At 39.0% G+C, this 27926-nt stretch overlaps 1 protein-coding gene across 1 annotated transcript; it reads right to left on the bottom strand.

Moving 5' to 3' along the window:
* CMAS (cytidine monophosphate N-acetylneuraminic acid synthetase) lies at positions 1-26515 on the bottom strand. The gene is made up of 8 exons (XM_049882618.1): positions 26173-26515; positions 13562-13704; positions 12499-12654; positions 10532-10665; positions 8711-8805; positions 8161-8332; positions 7232-7385; positions 1-610 (listed from the first exon to the last, which is right to left on the bottom strand). The coding sequence occupies exons 1-8, from the start codon at positions 26430-26432 to the stop codon at positions 420-422; spliced, it is 1305 nt and encodes a 434-aa protein (XP_049738575.1). The 5' UTR covers positions 26433-26515; the 3' UTR covers positions 1-419.
* Between the last annotated feature and the right edge of the window lie 1411 nt (positions 26516-27926).

Raw genomic sequence — 27926 nt, 5'->3', positions numbered from 1 at the left:
CAGTTTTCATCAAGTTTGAGAAATGTAATTTTATTACTTGATAGAAGGGTGTGTCTTATCAGACATACTGTCACCAAATAGAGTCCCAGCATCATTAAAAGCACACAAACACACAGTTGTACAGGGTACAATACAAAGTCCATTTTGATGATGTCTTACTTGCATTTACTAAAAATCTGAGAAAGACCGTAATCAATCTCTAAATAATTCTTGCATAAAGAGAAAAGTAGAGCACAATTATTTCATAGGCAGTTTGGGAACGATAATTTGAGAAGGCTTCTTTTAAAAGATATTAAGATATATCACAAATCAGATCACATCCTCTGCAACATTACAACATGGAACTGTACTTAATCAAAAGTAAAAGCAGAGCGGCTGAAGAAGGCTGTATACTGTCTTTTCTAACATCACACTGATTTCTATTTTTGGCACGAATTATTAACTTTTTCCATCAGTAGGAAAATGTGTTCTGCAAACTCTCTAATGGCACCACGGCCACCATTACATCTGCAAATATATCCAACGGCCTTTTGGGCAGTGGAACAGGCGTCAGCGGGAACTCCACTTAGGCCCGCTTTCTTCAAGCACTCTTCATCAGACACTTCATTCCCTATCAATTAAGATAAATACGGATTAAACATTTAAAAAGACAAAGAATATTCTTTCAAAGTAAAATAATGCCAACAGCAACTGATAAATAAATCTGGTAACTTTAGTAAGATCCAAGGCACTGTGTCTAAGGATACTGTGAAGATTAGATGGAACAAAAAATATTTCAAAGTATTTAAAAACTGAGGTCTAGGGTTCTTCCCATTTTTATCAATTAGAGGAGAAGAATGGAGTATGCTTTCTCCTTGCCATGCATATTACAATTACTAGAAATTCTATACATGAATCACAAACTACTTTAACTTTTTATTAAATATAATTTCAAGTATATGAGAAACTCCAAGCTCATGCTGAAAAATTACCAATGTTTTTCTCTATCACTCCCCCCACCCTACTTTTTTTCAGAGGAAGGAGAAGAAGATATTTTAAAGAAATTCCCAAACATCCTATTTACTCAAAAATTCTTTGGCATGTATCTCTGATATATTTTTTTGAAGTGATAAAATACCATCAAAATAAAAAGATCAGCAATAATTCTTTAATATCGTCTAATAACCTAGTATGTGTTAAAATATCCTCAGCTGTCTCAAAATTATCTTTTTACAGTTGATTTATTTGAATCAGGAACCAAACAAGGGCTACGTATTGCATTTGGTAAAGCATTTCTTAAGTCTCTCTTAAACTATAATAGTTCCTCTGATTTTTATGCCACTTATTTATTGAAAAATTACCAGTTTTAAAGCATTAAATACTAAAATCACATTGAAATAATTACTTCCTTTCTCCTCCTTGCCTGCCCTCCTCCTTTTTTTTTTTTTTGATAGCATGAATTTCAGAAGCTCCCATTATCTTAGGTTCACCATTATGAGTGTTAACTACACCATAGACCAAATACAATGATAAAATGTTGTTTAGAAACTCTTGATTTTCTTTCAAATTTGTTCTACATTTGTAGAACCAATGTAGAATATTCTACATTCTAAATTTTCTGCTGAAAATTTTATTAAACTACTATTGAAATTAGCGTAGCCTCCACTGAAAGATGATGAAAATTAAAGCCTACATTTCTTCTCATACCTCAATTCCTCAAACTAAGTTTTATTTACAACTACTCTACTTAAAAAAGTGTCAATATCTTTAAAGATTATGTTTTGATAAGTTTAGCGCCACATACAAAGCACTGCTCTGATTTTTAAAATAAAAATTTGGAGTCTACTCTTTGTTTTCTTGATTTTCTAACCTCTTAACAAATTTTTTTTTTTTTTTTACCTTTTAGTTTTTTTTTTTCCTCAGAGGCCAATTTATATTGATAAATGCACACATACAAAAAGAAGAAAGAGCCAAAATCAGAGAACTGTCCCTACAACTTGAACAAATAGAAAGTGAGCAACAAAAGAATCCATCAGGCACCAGAAGAAAACAAATAATAAAAATCAGAGCTGAACTAAATGAATTAGAGAACAGAAAAACAATTGAAAGAATTAACAAAGCCAAAAGCTGGTTCTTTGAAAAAATTAACAAAATTGATAAACCACTGGCTAGACTAACTAAAGAAATACAGGAAAGGAAACAAATAACCCGAATAAGAAATGAGAAGGGCCACATCACAACAGACCCAACTGAAATTTAAAAAATCGTATCAGATTATTACGAAAAATTATACTCTAACAAATTTGCAAACCTAGAAGAAATGGATGAATTCCTGGAAAAACACTACCTTACCTAAACTAACACATTCAGAAGTAGAACAACTAAATAGACCCATAACAAAAAAAGAGATTGAAACGGTAATCAAAAAACTCCCCACAGAAAAAAGCCCTGGCCCGGACGGCTTCACTGCAGAGTTCTACCAAACTTTCAGAGAAGAGTTAATACCACTACTACTAAAGGTATTTCAAAGCATAGAAAATGACGGAATACTACCCAACTCATTCTATGAAGCCACCATCTCCCTGATACCAAAACCAGGTAAAGACATTACAAAAAAAGAAAATTACAGACGTATATCCCTCATGAACATAGATGCAAAAATCCTCAACAAAATTCTAGCCAATAGAATTCAACAACATATCAAAAACAATTCACCACGATCAAGTGGGATTTATACCAGGTATGCAAGGCTGGTTTAATATCAGAAAAACCATTAATGTAATCTACCACATAAATAAAACAAAAGACAAAAACCACATGATCTTATCAATTGATGCAGAAAAGGCATTTGACAAAGTCCAACACCCATTTATGATAAAAACTCTCACCAAAATAGGAATTGAAGGAAAATTCCTCAACATAATAAAGGGCATCTATGCAAAGCCAACAGCCAACATCACTCTAAATGGAGAGAGCCTGAAAGCATTTCCCTTGAGAACGGGAACCAGACGAGGATGCCCTTTATCACCACTCTTATTCAACATCATGCTAGAAGTCCTAGCCAGTGCAATTAGGGTAGACAAAGAAATAAAGGGTATCCGGATTGGCAAGGAGGAAGTAAAATTATCTCTATTTGTAGATGACATGATCTTATACACAGAAAACCCTAAGGAATCCTCCAGAAAACTACTGAAACTAATAGAAGAGTTTGGCAGAGTCTCAGGTTATAAGATAAACATACAAAAATCACTTGGATTCCTCTACATCAACAAAAAGAACACCGAAGAGGAAATAACCAAATCAATACCATTCACAGTAGCCCCCAAGAAGATAAAATACTTAGGAATAAATCTTACCAAGGACGTAAAAGACCTATACAAAGAAAACTACAAAGCTCTACTACAAGAAATTAAAAAGGACATACTTAAGTGGAAAAACATACCTTGCACATGGATAGGAAGACTTAACATAGTAAAAATGTCTATTCTACCAAAAGCCATCTATACATACAATGCACTTCCGATCCAAATTCCAATGTCATCTTTTAAGGTGATAGAGAAACAAATCACCAATTTCATATGGAAGGGAAAGAAGCCTCGGATAAGCAAAGCATTACTGAAAAAGAAGAAGAAAGTGGGAGGCCTCACTCTACCTGATTTCAGAAGCTATTATACAGCCACAGTAGCCAAAACAGCCTGGTATTGGTACAACAACAGGCACATAGACCAATGGAACAGAATTGAGATCCCAGATATAAATCCATCCACGTATGAGCAGCTGATATTTGACAAAGGCCCAGTGTCAGTTAATTGGGGAAAAGATAGTCTTTTTAACAAATGGTGCTGGCATAACTGGATATCCATTTGCAAAAGAATGAAACAGGACCCATACCTCACACCATGCACAAAAACTAACTCCAAGTGGATCAAAGACCTAAACATAAAGACTAAAACGATAAAGATCATGGAAGAAAAAATAGGGACAACCCTAGGAGCCCTAATACAAGGCATAAACAGATTACAAAACATTACTAAAAATGAGGAAGAGAAACCAGATAACTGGGAGCTCCTAAAAATCAAACACCTATGCTCATCTAAAGACTTCACCAAAAGAGTAAAAAGACCACCTACAGACTGGGAAAGAATTTTCAGCTATGACATCTCCGACCAGTGCCTGATCTCTAAAATCTACATGATTCTGTCAAAACTCAACCACAAAAAGACAAACAACCCAATCAAGAAGTGGGCAAAGGATATGAACACACACTTCACTAAAGAAGATATTCAGGCAGCTAACAGATACATGAGAAAATGCTCTCGATCATTAGCCATTAGAGAAATGCAGATTAAAACTACGATGAGATTCCATCTCACTCCAACAAGGCTGGCATTAATCCAAAAAACACAAAATAATAAATGTTGGAGAGGCTGCGGAGAGATTGGAACTCTCATACACTGCTGGTGGGAATGTCAAATGGTACAACCACTTTGGAAATCTATCTGGCGTTATCTTAAACAGTTAGAAATAGAACTACCATACAACCCAGAAATCCCACTCCTCGGAATACACCCTAGAGAAACAAGAGCCTTCACACAAACAGATATATGCACACCCATGTTTATTGCAGCTCTGTTTACAATAGCAAAAAGCTGGAAGCAACCAAGGTGTCCATCAACGGATGAATGGGTAAATAAATTGTGGTATATTCACACAATGGAATACTACGCATCAATAAAGAACAGTGACGAATCTGTGAAACATTTCATAACATGGAGGAACCTGGAAGGCATTATGCTGAGCGAAATCAGTCAGAGGCAAAAGGACAAATATTGTATAAGACCACTATTATAAGATCTTGAGAAATAGTATAAACTGAGAAGAACACATACTTTTGTGGTTACGAAGGGGGGAGGGAGGGAGGGAGGGAGAGGGTTTTTTACTGATTAATTAGCAGATAAGAACTGCTTTAGGTGAAGGGAAGGACAACATTCAATACATGGAAGGTCAGCTCAACTAGACTGGACTGGACCAAAAGCAAAGAAGTTTCCGGGATAAACTGAATACTTCAAAGGTCAGCGGAGCAAGGGCGGGGGTTTGGGAACCATGATTTAAGGGGACTTCTAAGTCAATTGGCAAAATAATTCTATTATGAAAACATTCTGCATCCCACTTTGAAATGTGGCGTCTGGGGTCTTAAATGCTAACAAGTGGCCATCTAAGATGCATCAATTGGTCTCAACCCACCTGGAGCAAAGGAGAATGAAGAACACCAAGGTCACACAACAACTAAGAGCCCAAGAGACAGAAAGGGCCACATGAACCAGAGACCTACATTATCCTGAGACCAGAAGAACTAGTTGGTGCCCGGCCACAATCGATGACTGCCCTGACAGGGAGCACAATAGAGAACCCCTGAGGGAGCAGGAGATCAGTGGGATGCAGACCCCAAATTCTCATAAAAAGACCATACTTAATGGTCTGGCTGTGACTAGAGGAATCCCCGCGGTCATGGTCCCCAAACCTTCTGTTGGCACAGGATGGGAACCATCCCCGAAAACAATTCATCAGACATGAAAGGTACTGAACAGTGGGTGGGAGAGAGATGCTGATGAAGAGTGAGCTAATTACATCAGGTGGACACTTGAGACTGTGTTGGCATCTCCTGTCTGGAGGGGGGATGGGAGGATAGAGAGAGTTGGAGGCTGGCAAAGTTTTCACGAAAGGAGAGACTGGAAGGGCTGACTCATTAGGGGGAGAGCAAGTGGAAGTAAGGAGTAGGGTGTATATTAACTTATATGTGACAGACTGACTTGATTTGTAAACGTTCACTTGAAGCTCAATAAAAGTTAATAATAAAAAACAAAACAAAACAAAATGTTAACATCAGAAATGCATATTCTCAGTAAAAAAATTTTTTTAAGAAATTAAAAAAAATGCTAAAATCATTCTAATTATTACCCCTTATGAATAATCACATTTTGCACATATAATTCTAGACTTTTACCTATGTAAATATTTACTTATCATTCTTATTACTATACACAGGCACTATGTTAAGCATTTTATAATTATCTTTCCAATGGCTTTATAATGTTGTGTTTATGTTTACATTGTAAGTAAGAAAACTGACGCTTATACAGACTTACTGAGGTCTCACAGATAAGTACAGCTGGGATTTGTTTATATGTTCCATTAAAATTGTCTTCTTTTTACAAAAATTGGAAAATTTTCAAAGGTTCTATACTATTTTTCCTCCACTGTATCTTCACATGTGCTTCAAACACTATCCCTGAAGCCTCTGGATCACATGCACCCATTACATTCCTTTGCTTCTTTTTCTGAGGCCCATATCTTCACATGTGCTTCAAACACTATCCCTGAAGCCTCTGGATCACATGCGCCCATTACATTCCTTTGCTTCTTTTTCTGAGGCCCATATTACCCTTGTAAATAGTAATTTCACACATAATTTATAATAATTACATATTTTAAGAACTTGTCATTATTAATTTAATATTTAAAATGCTGACAGCACTAAACTATAAGCTTTGCAAGAAGTCCTCGCAACAAGTTCCATGTTTGCATATAGTAATATATATTATATATAATACACCTGATAATAGACTGCTTAATGCTTAGTTGAAAAACTTATTGTGACATCTGACTATGCCAATACCTATAGATTAGATATTATTTTTAATGGTTGCATAGTATTCTATTTTATGGATATTCTATGTTTGCAGGATATTTAGATTGGTTCTTTCCCCTCACTGTTGGCATATTTGTCCAATTTCATTCCAGGAATTGGAATTTGGGAGTCAAAAGTATGTACAGTTTAATAGAAGCAAAAAGTACTCACAGTGTACTTCCTATATATTAGAGACTCTGTCAAATGCTTTACCCAAATTATCTCATTTAATCCCTACAGTAGCCCTATGATAATAGGTACTCTTGACATCTCCGATTTACAGAAGAGGAAACCAAGGCTTAATGTACCAAAACTGTCTACTCAGCAGTACCTTCTTTAGATCCTGTGCTTGTAATCATTCTATAGGCTACATTTGATACATATTATCAAACTAACCTCCAGAAAGGCTGTCCCAGTTTGATACTTTTGTCAGCAGTATAGGACAGTTCTTCTTTCCCTATAATCATGCCAGTCTTGGGTATTTTCTTTCTTATTTATCTATTTCTTTAAAAAAAAAAAAAATTCCTAGTCCATTTTCCTATGGTTAAATAAAAAGATACCAACCAAGATAGGCCACTTCTTTCCAGCATAGGCCCATTTCTTTTCTCCATTCATCTACAATTGCTAGCTTATCTGATATGTTGACTTCTGTTTTGCAATCCAGTTTTAAGGCAGAGAGGGTCTGCTTTGAACAGGCCCTTTCCGAGATTAACCTCACCTTAAAGAAGGGAAAAATGAAAAAGTGAGTGAAGTAGAAATCCTTTAAAACTTTGTAAAGAATACAAGTTATAAATAAGTAGTCATTTAACCTTCTGTAGGATCAGTTAAAATCAACTAATTGTCCTTTAAAAATAAAAGCTTTAAAAGGTTTTATTTCTAATAGTCCAATAAAGGTGAAAGACACACTGTTTTCTATAGCGGAAAGGGCTCTACACCTACCGGTAAAAAATACAATGTACACTGTCTGATACTAATCTAAGATACTCCTGTAGTTCAATTTTTCCAGAGAAAAGTCTGCAACCTGTCTCTTGTGCTGCTTATCAACACAGTTAAGATTTCTAGTGAATTATAAGAAATGATCTTCATTTTTAAAAATACACTTAAACATAAGTTATTTGAATTAAAACTTTCAGTTGTAAGAACAAGTTACACTTAAAAATACACAATATATTTGCCTTTTTCTAAATGCTGACACCTAGTATCTAGGAAATCGTTCTTGCTGTGGGAGCCCATGGGAAGTACTAGATAACTCCTATTTAAAAATGGTATTTTATACTTATTGAATAAATAAAAAATATTATTTGTTGATTGACAAATTTCCAATTTTACTCATCTGAAAGTAAATGGTATAATAATTTTCTAGGTGTCTGAAGGCTAAATTTCAGATAAATAGATAATACTGAAAATTTCAATCTCTTACTTCCTTCCCATGCCCTCTGTCCCTGAGTCAAAATCTAATATATAAAATATTGCTATATTCAGGGGGCACATACCTCAATACCTCTTTTCTTTAATAAACTTATCCCAATAGCATCTTTTACATCATAAGATATTATTTCTTTTTGGTCTCCTGATACATAAATGTGGCCATTGGTGAGACATCCATCAATATTGCAAACCAAAAGTTTTATCTCTTTAAGCTTCTCTTTGCCAAAATAGCCATATCTAAAAAAAACCAAAATGGACCTTTGAATACAAATGCAGTACTAATCACTGTCTCTCATTGGCTAACGCCAGTAAACTTAATACCCCACTCTCCATTACATTATTCTAATATCACCTGTCAGACTTACTTCATATATGCATTTCAACTTAAAGTGCAAAAGATTTAAGTATTGTGGTCTAACCAGACTATATGTTTCTCAGGTTACTGAATAAACCATTTAAAGGCATATTTTACATATATATCTTTCCCACATGGGCAAACTAATTCCAAAGATCCTAAGATCTTTGGAGTATCAGAAATCAGTTTAGAAGTACAATTAAACCTTTCAACTAAAAATAATGTTAGGCTCTAGTAAAAGGCTACCCAAGTCTTTTTACCTTAATACCCTTTGTTCTGCAATAGGCCAGTCAATGTCCACATCTATATCCACACTGTGCTCAGCTCGCATTTCGTAGTACGCCATTTTTCCACCCTAAATATAAATGTGTCATGAGTATGTTTCTGGCATTCATTAACACACAGTGAAAAGGTTATTATAATATAGAACACCGAATTTGTTTCCACAGTACTGAAAAAAGTGGATAACCCAATAACAGCAGTGACATATACCAGGTGATTTTTTTTTGGAGGGGCAAGGTTTTTGTTTCCTATATATTCAAACCATACAAAAAAGAGAACTTTAAAATTTTATCTATACAGTGCAGGTTCCCCATTTTTCTTTAAATAGGTTTCTATCTTAAGATTGAATAAAGCAGAAATAATACTCATCCTTCAGTATTCTAACCACAAGGAATTCTATGGAAATCCCCTAACTGTATCCCTTTTTTTCTGGCAGTCTCTCTCATCATCATCCAACAGTGGTATAAAGGTTTTTGGAACTTCTATTCCAATTTGCAACTAAGAGGCAAGACAGGGAGGAAAAGTAACTGCAGCATCTATTGTAGAGAATTGTGTTGGAGCCCTGAGCTACAGATAGGAACGGGCAATAGCTGTCTGGGTCATCTGTGGGCAAAGGCAGGAAACAGTCTCCTGATCCTGGAGTGGGGACAGGGGCAGGGCAAAAGGAATCAGCTTTCCACTGATAGCAATCATTTGAATGACTGGAAAATTTCATTTTTCAAAATTGTCAGTTTCTTCACAAATCTTGTTACAATGAGAAACTTCATTTTTTTTTTTTTCCCCACACTTTAGGAAAGGCTTGGGCCACAGCCCCCCTTAGAAAAGAGCTCAACAGGGAGGTATCTAAAAGTGTCAAGTCTAATTTTCCTGGATACAGTTTACCTATACACTGACTACAAAACGGAAATAAATACTTTCCCCGCTTATCCCTCAAAGCATGAGACACAGAGTTTTTACTACCGTGTGTGGAGTTTCTTCTTTTTCTTTTTATAATGCTATTTTTTAAGTAACATAAGAAACTGAATTCAAATCCTGATCGTACCATTTACCAGCTATTTTTGCCTTGAGCCAGTTATTTAATTTCTCAGAGCTGCAGTGTCCTCCTCTGTAAAACTGAGATAGAAATGTCTTCTTCATTAAATTGTTCTGCAGATTACACAAGATGACCTATATAAAGCATTTCATTTTATATAGGCCTTGGTATACAGTAAGTACTGAATAAATAATTGGTATAATTAACAAACGGTATATGATGCAACGATGTAGGCAGTTCATACAACTCTAAAGAAGAGCGAGACTTCCAACCCCCTTATTTTAAAATGAGGGCAATGAACAGATGAAATGATATATTCAAGTTTACAGTTAGAGATACAGTTGGGACTACAATCTGGTTTTCATGACTTCAAGTTGGTGTTCTTTCACCTTTTTTTTTTTTCTCTTTTTAAAACAAGTAGCAGTTATTCAACTATACATCTACAATGTAGCAGTGTCACAAACATGGATTACAAACAAAGTTTTGAATGGAATAATATAAACACCGGGACACATGTAGAATATTCAGTACTTGATTCATTTTTCATCTTAGTGTTACAGTGCTAGGGGAATTCCTTGCGTATTTGTTGAATGGATTATGAAGATCGGTACTGCAGGGTAAATGCCTCAGATGATAAATTGTGTCAGTTACTGCCTTTTCTCTACAGGTTGATACTTCCCTTTATGAGCTGGGCCAAACTTCTTTCTAAAACTAAAAGAACACATATGAGAGGATTTAAAAGGTTTTTGCAAAAAAAGGCACAAACCTGTAAGTAACCCATCTCTATCAAATGTCTTTTAGCAAAATAAAATGAGCCATTTTCATATAGTTCTCCATCCCAGTCTTGCCGACGAGGCCGCTTAGCTGGATTCAAATTTAGAGGCTCAGTCACTTCACGAACTAAAAGCAAAAAGATACAGTTAAGTCCATACTACTTTGAAAACAGTAAGTGTTCATTTAGTTAATGAAATAAGTTCAGTAACTTAAAAAAAAAAAAAAGCCAAATGAACTTGGAATGTAGAAACTGTTAAGTGCTTGACTACTAGCCAAAAGGTCGGTGGTTCGAACCCACCCAGAGATGCCTTGGAAGATAAACCTGGTAATCTACTTGCGAAAGGTCACAGCCTCGCAAACCCTATGGAGCAGTTCTACTCTGCACACGTAGGGTCGCCATGAGTTGGAATCGACTTGATGACAACTAACAACAGCAACAACAAATATCTAAAAGGCTTCTTTTTTTTTTTTTTAAAGAAACAAAGTCCCCAATGATTCTGATGATTTCTTTGCTTTCCAATAGTTAAACACAGAAAAAGAAAGCATTTTATGGAGGAATTCTGTATCATTATGGTTTGAATTAGTATTATAATACTCAGGCAACCTTAAAGTAGCTTAGAAAGAACTGAACTTGACATAAAATACCCATATTCAATATTTAAGTCCTTTATCTATTGCTCATGATTTGCTTCTATTGAAATATAACGTATGTGTTATTTATGTAATGTGGCTGAGAAATTACTTTCTTGGAATTATTCCAGAAAATATGAGTTTCCCCATAAATTATCGAAACTTTTATATTGATGAAAATATTTATGTAATGTATTATATATTCTCACCAGTAGCTGATAAATTTATTGAACATAATAAATAATGTCTATTATTATCCTTGATAATAATAAATGCTCAGCAATATGAACAGTAATGATCTAAAGATGTAACAAATGAGGTCAGTGCTAGTATATAAGGATTTCCTTGCCTTTTCAATGAACCTCTCAATTTTTGCATGTGTGTATGGGTGCACACACACTTGTATGTTTAATAAAGCGTGAGTCTTCAGAGCCTTCTTTACTTTTGGCTGTCACTTCTGCGTGTGAAGGCTTCTAAGAATAATCTCTACTTACCCCCCTAACTAAACCATCCTCTGCTCAACCCCACCCCAGTGTCTGATATAATCTAGGAAAAATATTCAGTGACTTTATCTTGAATAGCTACATGTAGCATAGTTTTCTAGGCCATGGATACACAGCAGTGAACACGGACCACCTTTAAGGTCTCTGCTCTCATGGGGCTCCCAGTCTAGTGGTGGAGACAGGCGATAAACAAATAAACTAGTTGATTCAAATGGTGCTCTGAAGAAAAGGAGCAAGAGGGACAAACCCTTCCTTCGGAAAAGGATAAGTGCCTGCTTTCTCTCTGGGGACACGTGCTGAGTCTGAGGAAGGAGTGAGAGGAAGATCAAGTTTGGCATAACCAGAGGAACTCTGCTAGGGTAAAGAGAAAGCAGAAGACCTTTTAATGGCCCTGTGGAATCCTTCTGGTATAAGGAGTTATAAATTTGGAGAATTCCAGAGTTTCATTCTTGAGGTTGTTAAGAACTCCTTGGTGGATGCTTTCTATTCCCCTATGATTTATCTCTATGGAATTTATCAAACAACTTCTAGAACAAAGACAAAAACATCTGATCTAGAAAAGTGACAGATCTCCCTCAAAAGGCAAATAGAGGGTTATAATATTCTTTTGAAAAGAGTGAAGCAAAGAATTAATTGGGTCTCATTATTTTGCCTTCATCACTACAAGATTTGGAACCAATTACAAATGTCATTAACTACTGTGGCTAAGAATCACATATTCCTTTTTGCTGTTCCCTTTTTACTCCCTACTCCTAAAGAATATTTACACATAAAAAAAAATGATTCTTAGTAAAACACGCTACAACAAAGACTGGTAACAGATTACCTCCTTTCTGAATTTCACTCCATCGAAACTGATGACGTCTCACAACAGAGAAAACTGAATCATATCCTTCTTCCCGAATCATGTCTGCAACTTTTTGAAGGTCAGCAGGATGTAAACATGGAGAAGTGGCTTGAATATTTCCTACAATGTCAACCTCTTAAAAAGACAAAAGAAATGAAAAGGATATCAAGATAAAGTTTGTGAAATAAAATTTTAAAGTTTTGCTTTATGAAAACAGAGTTCTCTTACCCATGACACTAAAGGTCACCTTATTAAATGTTAGAAACTTATGACTGTATAATCATAAGTATAATTTTTAATGCCAATACCTATGCTCGGCTTATTAAGAGCTCACCTGCTAACAAAAAGGTTGGCGGTTCGAATCCACCAGCTGCTCCTTGGAAACCCTATGAGGGAGTTCTACTCTGTCCTATAGGGTTGCTATGAGTCGGAATTGAATCAACAGCAACAGGTTTGGTTTTTTGGCTTTTTATAGCTATGCCTTGAACTATAACTTTTAGAAGTAGCTTCTCTTGTTTCATATCATTGTATTTAGGCGATCAAGCTCACTGAAACACTTGAAACGTACTCATTTGGAAAACAATTGAAGATCAATGAGCATGTTCTATTTCCAAGACACCAGAGGCCTTATAAATCCTGGCTCAATGATCTTGTGATTGTCGTAGTAAGATTCCTATGTAAACTTTGATAATGTTTGAGCACACACTGCTTTAAGATTTATGTATTCTGACATAATTGTCAACCAATTGTCAAAAATTTTATGTTCAAAGGTCCTGATGAAATTATACATAAGTACCCTGAAAATCTTAATTAATTGGAGCACTGATTTACTCGGTAATGACGTGTTGCCCAACTTTAAAGCTATTTATTAAACCTGTACAGCATTCTGTTAATGGTGTTCTGAGTTGTTTATTTTTGACAAGTTCTTACCAAGCAAGTAACACTAAGATTTTAAATCCAAATGTTAAAACAGATCTTGTGAGATGATAACTAGTTGGAAATCATATAACATTTTTTAATGAACTGTTAACCAAACTCATACCATTGTGATAATTAAGAAATTCTATGATGGCATCTAGTGAGGTAGAGCTGTCTTTCGAAACTTCAGAACTTCTTCGATGAACCTGTGCACCAAATTGTTTGGCCACATTCTCAATTTCTTCATGGTCTGTTGAAACCCACACACTGTTCAAATATTTAGGGGAAAAAAAAAACAAAATCACCAAAAAATCATTAAAGATACAACTCAAGAATACAGCTTATGTGGTATTAGATAAAAGTAATATAAAACTTAAAGAAGTTAATTATAAAGCATTTTGCACCTAAATATATTTTAAAATTCCTGAATCAAGAATGTATTATTTATATAAGCCCTAGATAAAGTTTTATAAAATTGGAGAAAAAAAGATACTTGATATTTTTAGGGCTACTAGTATATTGGGCAAAATAGTAGTGATAGAAGTTCAAATATAAAGGAAATGAAAAAGGATCCCACTTCTTATTCCCTATCCAAATCCAAAGTATTGTATAAAGTATTTTAATACACTTGCTTAAAAATGATTGACTTGGGTTAGCCAAACCATAAAGCTGAAAGGGTTTCAGGTTTAGAAGACTAAATGCACAAATCTACATTCAAACTAATCAGCTAATCTAACTTTTTTTCCCAACTAATGACAAAAGTAAAAAATCTATTATCCTTTAATAGGTTAATGATGTACATTTGGCAGTAACAAACACCAACGTGTGAGACAAGAGTAATATTGGCTTTGATGTGTAAGGTTATGTGTCAGCTTGGCTGAGCTATGATTCTCAGTGGTTTGACAGTTATGTAATGATGTAATTTGGCAGTTACGTAATGATGTAGTCATCCTCTGTTTTGTGATCTGATGTGGTCTGCCTCCATTTTTGCATAAAGCCAACTTCAACCTAGTCTTTGGAATCTAACCATGTCAAGAAGTGAGGAGTAGTGTATATATGTGTGTGTGTATACATTCAGGCATCATGTAAAGTCCACAATATGTTCTGTGAAATAGGACGTTATGTGACTTGGACGTTGTGTGAACACCTGGGTCTACAGGTTGTGGGGCTCCTGGGTGCACGGGCCCAGGGGCTGCTGTGTAGCATGCAGCCTGAGCACCTCCCACTGTGGATGACTCAAGTGGGTGCTTGGCTGGATCCTGCCCAGTGCGCCAGCCTCTCGACCCTATGATCACGGCAGGGAGGCTCTGGGTGTAGATCAGGGCAGCAGGGGAGTGGTTTCGGTAACCTGACACCTGTACCCTGGTTGGACCCCACAATCCTTGCTGAATTTGGGTGTTCAAGAATAGGATTGGGTGCCCACTCCTCCCAGCAGCAGCAGTGCCTGTTCCTGTGGGTGGGGGGGTGCTCACTGCCAAGTCAGGCTGTGTGTAACCCCTGGAGGTCATGTGCTGGACCACTGATGTACATGCAGTCAGACGTTGCCTGAACTGATGTTATGTGGCACCTAACTGCATGTATGTATGTGTGTGTTTACATATATATGCTTGAACATAGAAATCAATTTGATTGGAGCTGCTGACAATAATTAAAGACATGGAGAACAAGGCTTGACTGACTTAGGAGAGTTTAGCTTAACAGCTCTATTACCACAGTTTATATAATTGCCCATTAAGACTTTGGAAGATAATTAAGAATAAAATGCTGTTTTGGGGAGGGTACTAGGAAGCATCAAAAAAAGATGGAAGGAATACACAGAGTCACTGTACCAAAAAGAACTGGTCAACATTCAATCATTTCAGGATCAAAAATCAATGGTACTGAAGGAAGAAGTACAAGCTGCACTTAAGACACTGGCAAAAAAAAACAAGGCTTCAGGAATTGACGGAATACCAGCTGAGATGTTTCAACAAACAGATGCAGCACTGGAGGTACTCACTTATCTATGCCAAGAAATTCAGAAGACAGCTACCTGGCCAACCAACTGGAAGAGATTCGTATTTGTGCCCATTCCAAAGAAAGGATCCCACAGAATGAGGAAATTATCAAACAATATCATTAATATCACACACAAGTAAAATTTGCTGAAAATCATTGAAAAGTAGCTGCAGTAGTGGATTGACAAGGAAGTACCAGAAATTGAAGCTGGATTCAAAAGATTGAAGGAGGGATACCATTGCTGATGTCAGATGGATCCTGGCTGAAAGCAGAGAATACCAGAAAGATGTTTACCTGTGTTTTATTGACTATGCAAAGGCATTCAACTGTGTGGGTCATAACAAATTATGGATAACACTGTGAAGAATGGGAAATCCAGAACGCTTAATTGTACTCATGAGGAACCTGTACATTAGACCAAGAGGCAGTCGTTCAAACAGAACAAGGGGACACTGCATGGTTTAAAGTCAGGAAAGGTGTGTGTCAGGGTTGTATCCTTTCACCATAGTTATTCAATCTGTACGCTAAGCAAATAATTTGAGAAGCTGAACTATATAAAGAAGAACGGGGCATCAGGACTGGTGGAAGACTAACAACCTGCGATATGTACATGACACAACCTCGCTGAAACCAAAGAGGACTTGAAGCACTTACTGACGAAGACCAAAAATCACAGCCTTGAGCATGGATTGCACCTCAACATAAAGAAAACAAAAATTCTCACAACTGGATCAATAAGCAACATCATGATAAACAGAGAAAAGACTGAAGTTGTCAAGGATTTCCTTTGACTTGATTCACAATCAACACCCATGGAAGCAGTAGTCATGAAATCAAACAACATATTGCATTGGGCAAATGTGCTGCAAAAGGCCTATTTAATGTGTTGAAAAGTAAACATATCACTTTGAAGACTAAGTTGCAACTGACCCAAGCCATGATATTTTCAGTTGCCTCGTACACATGCAAAAGCTGGACTACAAATAAAGAAGACTGAAGGAGAACTGATACCTTTAAATTATGGTGTTAGTGAAGAATATGGAATATACCATGGACTGCCAAAAGAACGAATAAGTCTGTCTTGGAAGAAGTACAGTCAGAGTGCTCCTCGGAAACAAAGATGGCGAGACTTCGCCTCTCATATTTTAGACATATTATCAGGAGGCACCAGTCCCTGGAAAAGGACATCATGCTTGGTAAGGTAAAGGGTCAGCAAAAAAGAGAAAGAACCCCCATGAGATGGATTGACACAGTGGCTGCAACAGTGGGCTCAAATACAGCAACAACTGTAGGCCCGGTGCAAGGCTGTGCCCTGTTTCATTCTATTGTACAAGGGGTCACTATGAGTTGGAACTGACTAAATGGCACCTAACAACTACTCTATAATGACGTTTTGTTTCTGGGCTGTTATGAATTGAATTGTGTCCACCCAAAATACGTGCTGTAATTGCTACACCCCTATACCTGTGGGTATAATCCCATTTGGGAATAGGACGTTATGTTAATGAGACCTTATCAATATAGGGTGTATCTTAAGCCAATCACCTCTGAGATATAAAAGGAGCAGATTAGGCACAGAGAGGAAAGCACAAATGGAGGGGGAGGATACATGCCACATGAAGATCACCAAGGAACAGAGGCTAAAAAGAGACAAAGACCTTCCCCCAGAGCTAACAGAGAAAACCTTCCCCAGAGCTAGCATCCTGAATTTGGACATCCAGCCTCTTAAACTGTGAGAAAATAAATTTGTTTGTTAAAGTCACTCACTTGTGGCATTTCTGCTAAAGCAGCACTAAGAAACTAAGACATGGACCTTTACAAATTCCCACTCCTAGAAATAGAAAATGTGAATATTACTCTAGCCATAATATTTTACTAGCAGTATCATACATTTTTTTTATCATACATATTTTAGTAACTGATAGTCTCAGTATAGATATATTCCTTCTATCCTCGTCATTCAACATTGAGGGAAGGAGGAATTGCAAGTTTCAAATACCTATGCTTATCTGTCAATATTGAAAAGAAAATAATAAAACAAAATAAATTATTCTAACACCTCAGGATTTCATTAATTTTTTTAAGAGCTCGGCTGCTAACCAAAAGGTCAGCAGTTCGAATCTACCAGCTACTCCTTGGAAACAAACCCTATGGGGCAGTTCTACTCTGTCCTATAGGGTTGCTATGAGTGGAAATTGACTCCATGGCAACAGGTTTGATTTTTTTTTTTTTTTTGGTTTTAATATTTCTAAACCCCCCAAAACCAAAATATTTCTAGGAAGGTTTAAAATCAAGGGATAAAGTCAATTAACAACAACAAAAAAAAAAAAATCACAGAAGCCCAGGATATAAGATGAGCCACTGACAAGGGGTCAGGTCTTATGCTATCTACTCATGTTAATCAGTGAAAGGCAGAACACAGGAGCCTGTTTTCCTCTATCTGGAAATCTGAAATAATTTGGGGATAAAGTTTTCACTGAAGAAATGTCACAGTCAAAGATGTATAACTAAGTGAAGTACGAATGAAAAGCCAGTAAAAATTTAAAACAGAAAAGGTGAAGGGAGAATGATGATAATTAGAATACAGTAACAAGTAAACAGTAAAAACAAAAAAGATGAGTTTTCTTTCATTGACGTCACTAATTTTTGTAAAGTAAACTACTGAAGCATTTACTTTATTGTCCTGATATTTACTGAAATAAAAATTGAACACGAGAGGGTTCAGTTATCTTTTTGAAATACTTAAAAGGTAAATAAAAGAGAATAGGGGTATGGAAGACCTGCTTGGAATAGGTTTGTCTGCTTGATTGTTTTTCTTCCTTCCTTCCTTTTTTTTCTTTTTTTAATTCATTCATTCAGGAAATGTTTGGCGTGCCCATTCTATCCCAGGCACTCACTATTCTGGACACTCGGGACATTACAATGTATATAATATAGTCCCATTTTCTGTTTACCAGTAGAGACTGAGGCCAATACAGTATTATAATTCCCTTTAAACCACGGGAATCCCTGAGTGGTTAATGTGCTTGGCTGCTAACTGAAAGGTTAGAATTTTGAGTAAACTCAGAGGCACCTCGAAAGAAAGGCCTGCCAATCTACTTCTGAAAAATTAGCCATTGAAAACCCCATAGAGCACAGTTCTATTCTGACACACATGGGATCACCGTAAGTCAGAATCTACTCAACAGCAACTGATTGTTTTAAACCACAAAGGAAAGAGAGATGAGGAAGCAATTAAATAATAACTACACTTGAGGTTGCCATGAGTAGGAACCGACTCAATGGCAACTAACGACTTTACTTTTTACAAAGTACTTTTACAGCGCCTGCTACATAAGAGGTGGTGAAGGTATACTTGTTGAATAAATGAAACACTGAATGGTTAAGAGCATTGGCTCTGAAGGGAGGTGCTCAAATTCTGGCTCTACCACATGCTAGCAATATGACTCTGGGCAAAATCCATACTCTTCTTGTTATGGATTGAATTGTATCCCCAAAAAATGTTTGTCAACTTGGGTAGGCCATGATTGCCAGTATTGTGTGGTTGTCCACCATTTTGTGATCTGATGTGATTATCCTACGTGTTGTAAATCCTAACTGTATGATGTTAATGAGGCAGAATTAGAGGCAGTTATGTTAATGGGCAAGACTCAATCTACAGAATTAGGTTACATCTTGAGTCAATCTCTTTTGATTGATATAAAAGCGAGAAGCGAGCAGAGAGGAGAGGGCCCTTGTATCACCAAGAAAGCAGCACCAGGAACAGAGCATGTCCTTTGGATCCAGGATTTGTTAAAGCCATCCACTTGTGGTATTTCTGTTAGAGCAGCACTAGATAACTAAGACAGAATTTGGTACTATGAGTAGGGGGCTGCTGTAAGAGATACCTAAAATGTGCAAGTGGTTTTGAAATCATGAATGGGTAGACGCTGGAAGAGTTTTAAGGTGCCTAACAGTAAAAGCCTAGATTGCCTTGGAGAGACTGTTGGTGGAATTATGGAGATCAGACAATTCTCATGAGGGCTCAGAAGAAAGTGAGAAGAGCTGTAACAACGGAGATGACACAGGTGGTGAGAAAGAGCGGCAGAGAGATGGCAGCAGCAGAACCAGGAGACCTGCTCAAAACGGCACTGGAACTGACCCACAGAGCAAGACAGCTAAAAGCCTTTGGGAAGGAAGCTTTCCAGTAAAGTAGGCTACCTCTGAGCCCTTATTGAGGGAGCTTAGGCTTGTTGGCCCACAGAGTGAGAGAGCTGAGTGCCTTCCAGTTGACATTTACTGATGGATAGGGTACCTCCATGGACTTATCGGTACAGCTGAAGAGCTCTGGAACACTTGCCCGAGCAGGGCAGATGCAAGGCTGGCCCAAGAGGTCAAGAGACCAAAGAACCAGGAAGCAGAAGCTAAAGAGACAAGGAGCACAGGAAGCAGGGCTGCCTCGCTCTCAGAGGGTAGGACCACAACCTCTGGGGTCTCAAAGGGTGGAACCACAGACTGCTGGGTCTCAAAGGGTGGCATCATGGCCTCCTAGCTTTCAAAGAGCCGGATCTTCACCAACTTGGTCCTGGAAAATGGGGCTACTGTTCCAAGTGCTACGGGATAGGGCCAGATCTGCTGCCCAAAGCTGAGGGGGCAGAGCTGTCATACCCAAGGGGCAGTAGAGTGGGGCCTGTCAGGGTTAAGGAGGTGGGGTAGCCACTCAGTTGGACTGAGTAAATGGAGTCACCCAAAGCCGAGGCAGAAAAGGTTGCCTTCCCAGTGGGCCTGGAAGGTGGAGCTGAAGCCCAGGGCTGAGGGCCCTCTACCCAGAATCCAGAAAGTATGGCCAACAACCAGAGAATGGAAGGCAGGGCCATGGCCTAAATGGTATCAGAGAACAGAGGATTATTTTCAAAGCTTGAGAGCTAATGCAATGTGTTCTGCCAACTTGTTTGGTGTCTGTTACCCGTTCTTTCCTTCCAATTTCTTCCATTTGTAAAGGAAACATCTGTCTTGTGCTTGTTCCACCATGGTACTTGAGAAATGGATAACTTTTATTCTAGATTTCACAGATGAAGAGGAATTTTGCCTAGGGAGATTCTGGTCTTGATTTAAGACTTTTGGGATGATATGATGGGATGAATGTGTTTTACATGTGGCAAGGACATGATTTTTGGGTGGCCGAAGGGTGGAATGTTATGAATTATGTCCCCCAAAAATGTGTGTCAACTTGGCTAGGCCATGATTCCTAGTATTGTGCGGTTGTCTACCATTTTGTGATCTGATGTGATTATCCTATGTGTTGTAAATCCTTACCTCTATGATGTTAATGAAGCAGGATTAGAGGTAGTTATGTTAATGAGACAGGACTCAATCTACACAATTAGGTTATATCTTGAGTCGATCTCTTTTGAAATATAAAAGATAGAAGTAAGCAGAGAGGAGAGGGACCTCATACCATCAGGAAAGAAGTGCCAGGAGCTGAGTGTGTCCTTTGGACCCAGGATCCCTGCACTGAGAAGCTTCTAGGCCAGGGGAAGATTGATGACAAGGACCTTCCCCCAGAGCCTACTGAGAGAGAAAGCTTTCCACCTGGAGTTGGAACCCCAAATTTGGACTTCTAGCCTCCTAGACTGTGAGAGAATAAACTTCTCTTTGTTAAAGCCATCTACTTGTGGATATATATGTACATATATTGTCAGTTAATTCTCATACTGAATCTGTTGGAAGAAAAACTGATGTTTGCTTTCAGAACTTCAAAGGTCCAAATACCACAGGTGTCTAATTTGTATGCATCATGTAAGGCAATGACATTATGCACAAGAAAACAGCATTCCATATGTACACTGTACACATATGCAGTTAACCCTTAAAATACAATGATCATCACATTTTTAAGGGACTAAGTAAATAGATACTGTTCTTTTGGTATACTGCCATCATATGAGGGAAGGCCAAAGAGAAAGAATGCACCAAGTCAACAAACAGGCATAATAAAATCTATAATCAAGCAAAGTAAATGTCAAAGTCTAATGTTAATGGTGTTAGCCTCAAATGAAGTCATATTACATCTAACAGGATCAACAGGAATAGCAACCACGGTGTTTACACAGTTATTTCAAATCATAAACTGCCATTTTAAAGACAGTAATATGGCATAGGTCTTACATTAATCATAAATCCACACCCTTGAAATGAAACTAGTTAAGTTTATTTTTCACAAGTACATTGACCCAAAAAAATCAAACCCATTGCTGTTGAGTCAATTCCGACTCATAGTGACCCCAGAGGACAGAGCTGAACTGCCCCATAGGGTTTCCAAGGAGCACCTCGTGGATCTGAACTGCTAACCTTTTGGTTAGCAGCCGAACTCTTAACCACTACGCCACCAGGGTTTCCCACAGTATGTTAGGCAACATTTAAAAAAATTGATTCTGAGGTATACTTCCACAACACTGAACCCACTGTTGAAAATCAAGTTCTCACAAAATCACCTCTAACGATAACTCTTTTATCAACTAAAAAAAAAAAAAAAAAAATCAAACAAACCACTTAGAATTTTTCTCGACTGCTGAATTATTCAAGTTGGTATACAAAGTTCAATAACCTTGAAAAGAATTTAATTCTGAGCAGGCTGAAAAATGTGCCTTGATTAAGTCAAATGATTTTGAACAAAATAATCTCCAAGGTATCTTCTAGCCCTGAAAAACACAAATCAGGCACCTACAATTTTCTTCAGATCCTTCCTGTGATAAATACTTGTGGAAGAAATAAGGGAGAGGGAGGGAAGAAGAAAGGGTCCTCCAATTTCCTCCTGTAGCTTCAGAAAAAGTCAATTATGTTTAAATCAACATATTTTAATTGAGATCTAATACATAAAGCATGTGAAGCATACCAAGATGAATATGATAGTGCCTCATCATTGGCTCCAAAAAGCTTTTCATCTAGTAGCGCTGGGGTCACCCTGAGCCAAATCCAGCCTACCCCTCAGCCTGTTTTTTTAAATCAAGTTTTATTGGAATACAGCCATGATCATTCACTTACATGTTATTTACAGCCGACTACACAACATACAATGGTAGAACTGAAGAGCTGCAAGAGACACTATCTGGCTTGCAAAGCCCAAAATATTTTCTGTGTGGCCTTTTACAGAAAAAGTTTGGTAACCCCTGAACTAGAGAATAAAGGCATATTTCAATTAACTCTCCAAATTCAAAGAATCTTAGCACTACTAAGAATTTTGAAGATCATTACAACATTCTCTTTCTACAAGCAAGGGAACTATGACCTGGGGAAGAGATGAAGATTGCAAAAACCTCCAGTACAAGGGAAAAATGTCAATGACAGATCACGCAGTGTATGCCAGGTACCCTGGTGGTGCAGTGGCTAAAACCTTGGGTGCTAGCCAATAAGTCAACAGTTTGAATCCATCAGCCACTCCTTGGAAACCACATGAGGTGGTTCTACTCTGTCCTATAAGGTTGCTATGAGTCAGAATCAACTCAATGGCAACTGGTTTGGTTTTGGTTTTTATCATAAGGACTAGGAGACTGGTGGCATGGTGGTTAAGGACTCAGTTGCTAACCAAAAGGTTGACAGTTCAAACTGACCAGCCGCTCTGTGGCAGAAAGATCTGGCAGGTTGCTTCCGTAAAGATTACAGCCTTGGAAACCCTATGGAGGCGATCTACTGTGTCCTATAGGGTCACTACGAGTTGGAATAGATTCCATGGCAGTGAGTATTCTGAGTACTATATATACATTATCTCATCCTCAGCAAGCCTATGAGATAAAGTCCTTTTTGCAGATGAGGAAACTGAGGCACAGAGAGGTTAAAAGATTTGTCCAACATTGCTCAGTTAATACATGGTGAAGCTGGAATTCAATACCAGTTTGACTCCAGGGCTTACGCTCTTACCTGTGTTTTGTGTACAAAAATAATTTTGTAACGAAATCCCCAATGTCTGTTGTAACAGCTATTTGTTGCGTTTTGACTCCTCACCAACTATACCCCTTCACTTTTGGTAATAACCAAAAAAAAAAAAAAAAACCAAACCCACTACCATCGAGTCAATTCCGACTCATAGTGACCCTGTAGGACAGGGTGGAACTGCCCGAGTTTCCAAGGAGCGCCTGGCAGATTCAAACTGCCGACCTCTTTGTTAGCAGTTGCAGCACTTAACTACTACGCCACCAGGGTAACAGCACTTCAGTTTTTCTCTTGGTGAACCTCTTTCGTGTTTCAGGGAAGGCTTCATGACTGGCTCCAAGAGTGGAAGATGTGGCTAAAACGTGTCGATACCAGTACTGTGTCTTCTGAAATAAAAACCAAACCCATTGCTGAGGAGTCAATTCTGACTCATAGCAACCCTATCGGACAGAGTAGAAATGCTCCATAGAGTTTCCAAGGAGTGCCTGGTAGATTCTAATTGCTGACCTTTTGGTTAGCAGCCATAGCACTTAGCCACTACACCATCAGGGTTCCCTCCTAGCCATAGTATTTGGTTGAAGGATGAGCAGGGGACCCAATGAGACTTGTTAAAGCTGCCAGGAGAACAGCTCTTTCTGATGAGACCCTAACCTGGAACAATATGAGGAATGGAACCACACTGACACGTAAAGGGAGAACCTACCTAGAAGAACCAAGAAATGGAGGGTCCTGGTGGAAAAAAGCGTACCATTCCCTTACCCGGCTTTATTTTTCTTAAAAATATTTATCATCACTTTATACAATATATATTCATCTGTTTATAGCTTGCCTGTCTCTTCATATTATAATGCAAGCTCCGTGAGACCAGAGACTGGCCCTACTGCTACTGCTATAACCCCTGGTCCAGGAATTAGAACAATGCCTAGCACATAGTAAAACCAAACCAGTTGCCACTGATTTGTTTCTCATTCATGGTGAACCCATGTGTGTCAGGATAGAAGTGTGCTCCATTGGTTCTCGATGGCTGTGATCTTTTCGAAGTAGACTGCCAGGCCTTTCTTCTGAGGTGACTCGGGGGGGGGTTTCAAACCACCAACCTTTCAGTTAATATCTGAGTGCTTAACCATTTGTGCCACACAGGACTCCTTGGCACATAGTAGGCACTAAATAAATATTAGCCAAACAAATGTTTTTGCCCTGGAATCTGATTATATCTGAAACAAGCCCTACCCTTTTTTTTTGTTGTTGTTGTTGAGTGCCGTCGGGACCCTACAAGACAGAGTAAAACTGCCCCATGGGATTTCCTAGGCTGTAAATCTTTACAGGAGCAGATTGCCAGGCATCTCTCCCACAGTGCGGCTGATGGGTTCCAGGAGCCAACCTTTGGGACAGCAGCTGAGCACTTAACCATTGGGCACCAGGGAAAGGGGTTTTCTGACACAGGTAACTAAACAGTTATAAGTGATAGTTTTGTTTCAGTTAACCTACTGTGAATGTGATTTTTGATCTCCAGTTTATTTCACAAAAATGGTATTTGACTATATCCCTGCTACCTGGATCCATCCGCTACTCTCAGTCCTCCTTCTCAGCGCGCACCCTCTCCAGAGGTAAAAATGTTCAAAATTCTGTGAGCTTCACAAGGACAAAAGCTAATGTCGCATTCTTGCTGGTATTACCTTAGCTATGATGACATAAATTGGACTCAGTAAATGTTTACTGAATTGAACCAAATTATCTAGTCCTTCGCTAGCTCTCCTTTCACACTTCCTTTTACATTACTGTTATCTTCTGGGTGTCAGCTCCTATTTGTCCAGCCCCACCCAGAGCTTCCTTTGGATTCAGACATTAACAAAATTAGTAAATTTACACTTTTTTGAGTACGTCCATTTTAAACACTGCTGGTTAAATGAAAATCATTTATTTACTCATATATTGATACCATTTTTAAAAAGTCATCTTTTTACAAATCAAAACCCAAATCATCAAAAGGTGAAAATAATTTAATTTCCGTAACAATAAATTCAAGTGTAATTAGGTTGAAGCTACTGTGTGTAAATTCATTCTTGGCACAGAATCTTAATTCCCTTCTTTTATGAATGACATCAGCTTGTAACTCCTGGCCAATTTGGCATATGGTAATGTCTCTAAAGGATGTACAATTAAAACTGCCCTTAGGGCAGACTAGATTTCAAAGGTATAATAAAGTCATTTATAAGCATGTCATAATATAACTAGCCTTATACCTCCCTACTGTCTCTCACCTATGTAAAAACGTAGGGAGGTTTCTAGATTATGCTGACTCACAGGGAGATGAGTATTTTGCAAGGGTGAAGAAAGGATCCCCAAACTTAGCTTGAAACTAGGAAAACCCAGACACCCCACTCTGTTCATAAACCATCTGATGCTCCCTAATCAATCGGCACCAAGCGGTTAGCAGAGGCTGAGCAACAGGGGAGTGCCAAGACGGCCTCAGTCTAAAAGAAGTACACATACTATCGCCGACGTTTCATGGGGGCGGCCTCTTTCACTTTTCCCTGAGAGGTCAATTGGGACGGGAGACGATTGGAAAGGAGCAATCATCTCCCCTTTTACAGTCGGGCGGGCACAGTCAAGGGCGGGGAAAGGAACTGTCCCAGGTCATGACTACTAGAAGCTAAGGAACAAGGAACTGCAGCCCTTCCTCCCTCGGCTCTCTGCGAGGGCCCAGGCACCCGGGACCTTGCACGCCCCTTCCAAGAGCAACCACCCAGGAAGCCCCCGGCCCCTTCCGCGCCCAGCCGGGCCTCTCCCCCGCCACCCCAGCCCAGGCCCCCTCCCACACATGCGCACCTCTGGAAGACCCCCGAGTCCAGGGCTGCACGCAGGACCCAGCCAATTAGCGGGACCCCCGCCAGGTGCTTAATGTTCTTCAGGGGGATGCCCTTGCTGCCGCCCCGGGCCAGAATCAGGGCCGCCAGGTGCGGGGGCTTCTCCACACCTCGGCCCTGGCCGCCGCGGGAGTTGCGCTGTAGCTTCGGCGGCCGGCCCCGGGATGGTCGCCCCCGCGGGTTGGAGACAGAGGTAGTGGCCCCCTTCTCCACTGAGTCCATCTTCCTCCCACGCCTCCTCCCCAGCTTCTCCACATCCGGGAGTTCTCCCCTCGCCACCTCAGCGCGGCGCCGCTGGCACCCGCCCTCCTGCGAGCGAGGGTGGTTGCTCCTGGCCCCGCCCATACGCCCCGCCCCCTCGCGGGGCATGCCGGAAGTTGTAGTCCTGGGCTGCCTCGCGTGGGTTCCTTAGGCCAGGTGGACTCTAATAGGGCGATACCAAACCTAACCCAAATCGTGGGAGTTCGGAGAAGTGCGGAGGAAACACGGCTTGTGAGGTGCTTGATATTGTCCAGAGATTTCTAAAACAGATTTATGAATTCTTGATCTTTCCTGAAGAACTTTCCAACTTAAGAATTTTAGTGGGTTTTTTACTACACGGTCCTATGCACACTAAACCCAGTGCCGTCGAGCCGATTCCGACTCCTAGAGACCCTGTAGGACAGAGTAGATCCGCCGCACAGAGTTTCCAAGGGGCGCCTGGCGGATTCCAACTGCCGACCCTTTGGTTAGCAGCCGTAGCGCTTAACCCCTACGCCACTAGGATTTCCTCTATGCACACTAACACAACTTAATTTTATATTTTAAAAGTTATATTTTAAATCTATGTCTTTCTCTTAAGGTCCTGACTCATTTTTCCAAGATTTTACTGACCACCTCATTCTAATACCCTCCAGGTACCTTAAACTCAACATTTACCTTGACTGTGCGCCTCTAGTGTAGTGGACACCTGTTCCTTTTTTTTTCCCCTTGTCTGCTAATCTTTTCCTATTAGGAATTGTCACTTCTATTACCTGTTGGGGCTGTCACTCTAATCCTCTACTGTAGGGTGGGTGTTTGACTCCAGCTGGTCCAATCAAAGTACCTGATCTTCCTGAACACAGCTGTGGTCTAGGCCCAGGCATATGACCAAACAGAGCTCATTGGAGTTCTTTCCGGAGCTTCTGAGAAGAAAGGATCTTTCTCTTGCTGAGCTTTTAGATACAAAAGACTACGTAAACCTGTGGTCTCAGGGCAGGGGGACGACATGGGGTTTTACTGGTCTGAAATGGGCGGGGAGACTGGTTTTCAGACTGAAGAAATCAGGGCAAAGATACACAGGGAGAAGAGGAAAAGAGCCCTGATGACATTACTTAAACCTCTTGGTCCAGCTAAGAGATTGAAGCATATATGTATTGTATACCTTTTTATAGACTTTTGAGCCAGTATCCTATAGAAAACCTAATACACATTTTGCCTTTCACCACTTCATCAAGCCTGTAGGCAGACACAGAGTGTCTCCCAGTCTGTCCTAGGTAGGGGCTAATGCATCCAGAAAGAATGGAAGGTAGTGGTATTCCCTTCCTTCTCAGAGCGGGTAAGGAGGCCTTTGTGTTTCTCAGGTCTGGGTCCTTTCTGAATAAGCCTTTGAGGTTGTGGTCCTAGGATAAACATTGGAACCTTGAACTCTCTGTGCTTGTGAAGTAGCTGATGGCCCAGGCTTTCCTGGGACTAGTT

This window comes from Elephas maximus, chromosome 4 (genome assembly GCF_024166365.1).
Source record: "Elephas maximus indicus isolate mEleMax1 chromosome 4, mEleMax1 primary haplotype, whole genome shotgun sequence".
NCBI classification, from domain to species: domain Eukaryota; kingdom Metazoa; phylum Chordata; class Mammalia; order Proboscidea; family Elephantidae; genus Elephas; species Elephas maximus.
This window is presented reverse-complemented; position numbering and strand designations above follow the sequence as displayed.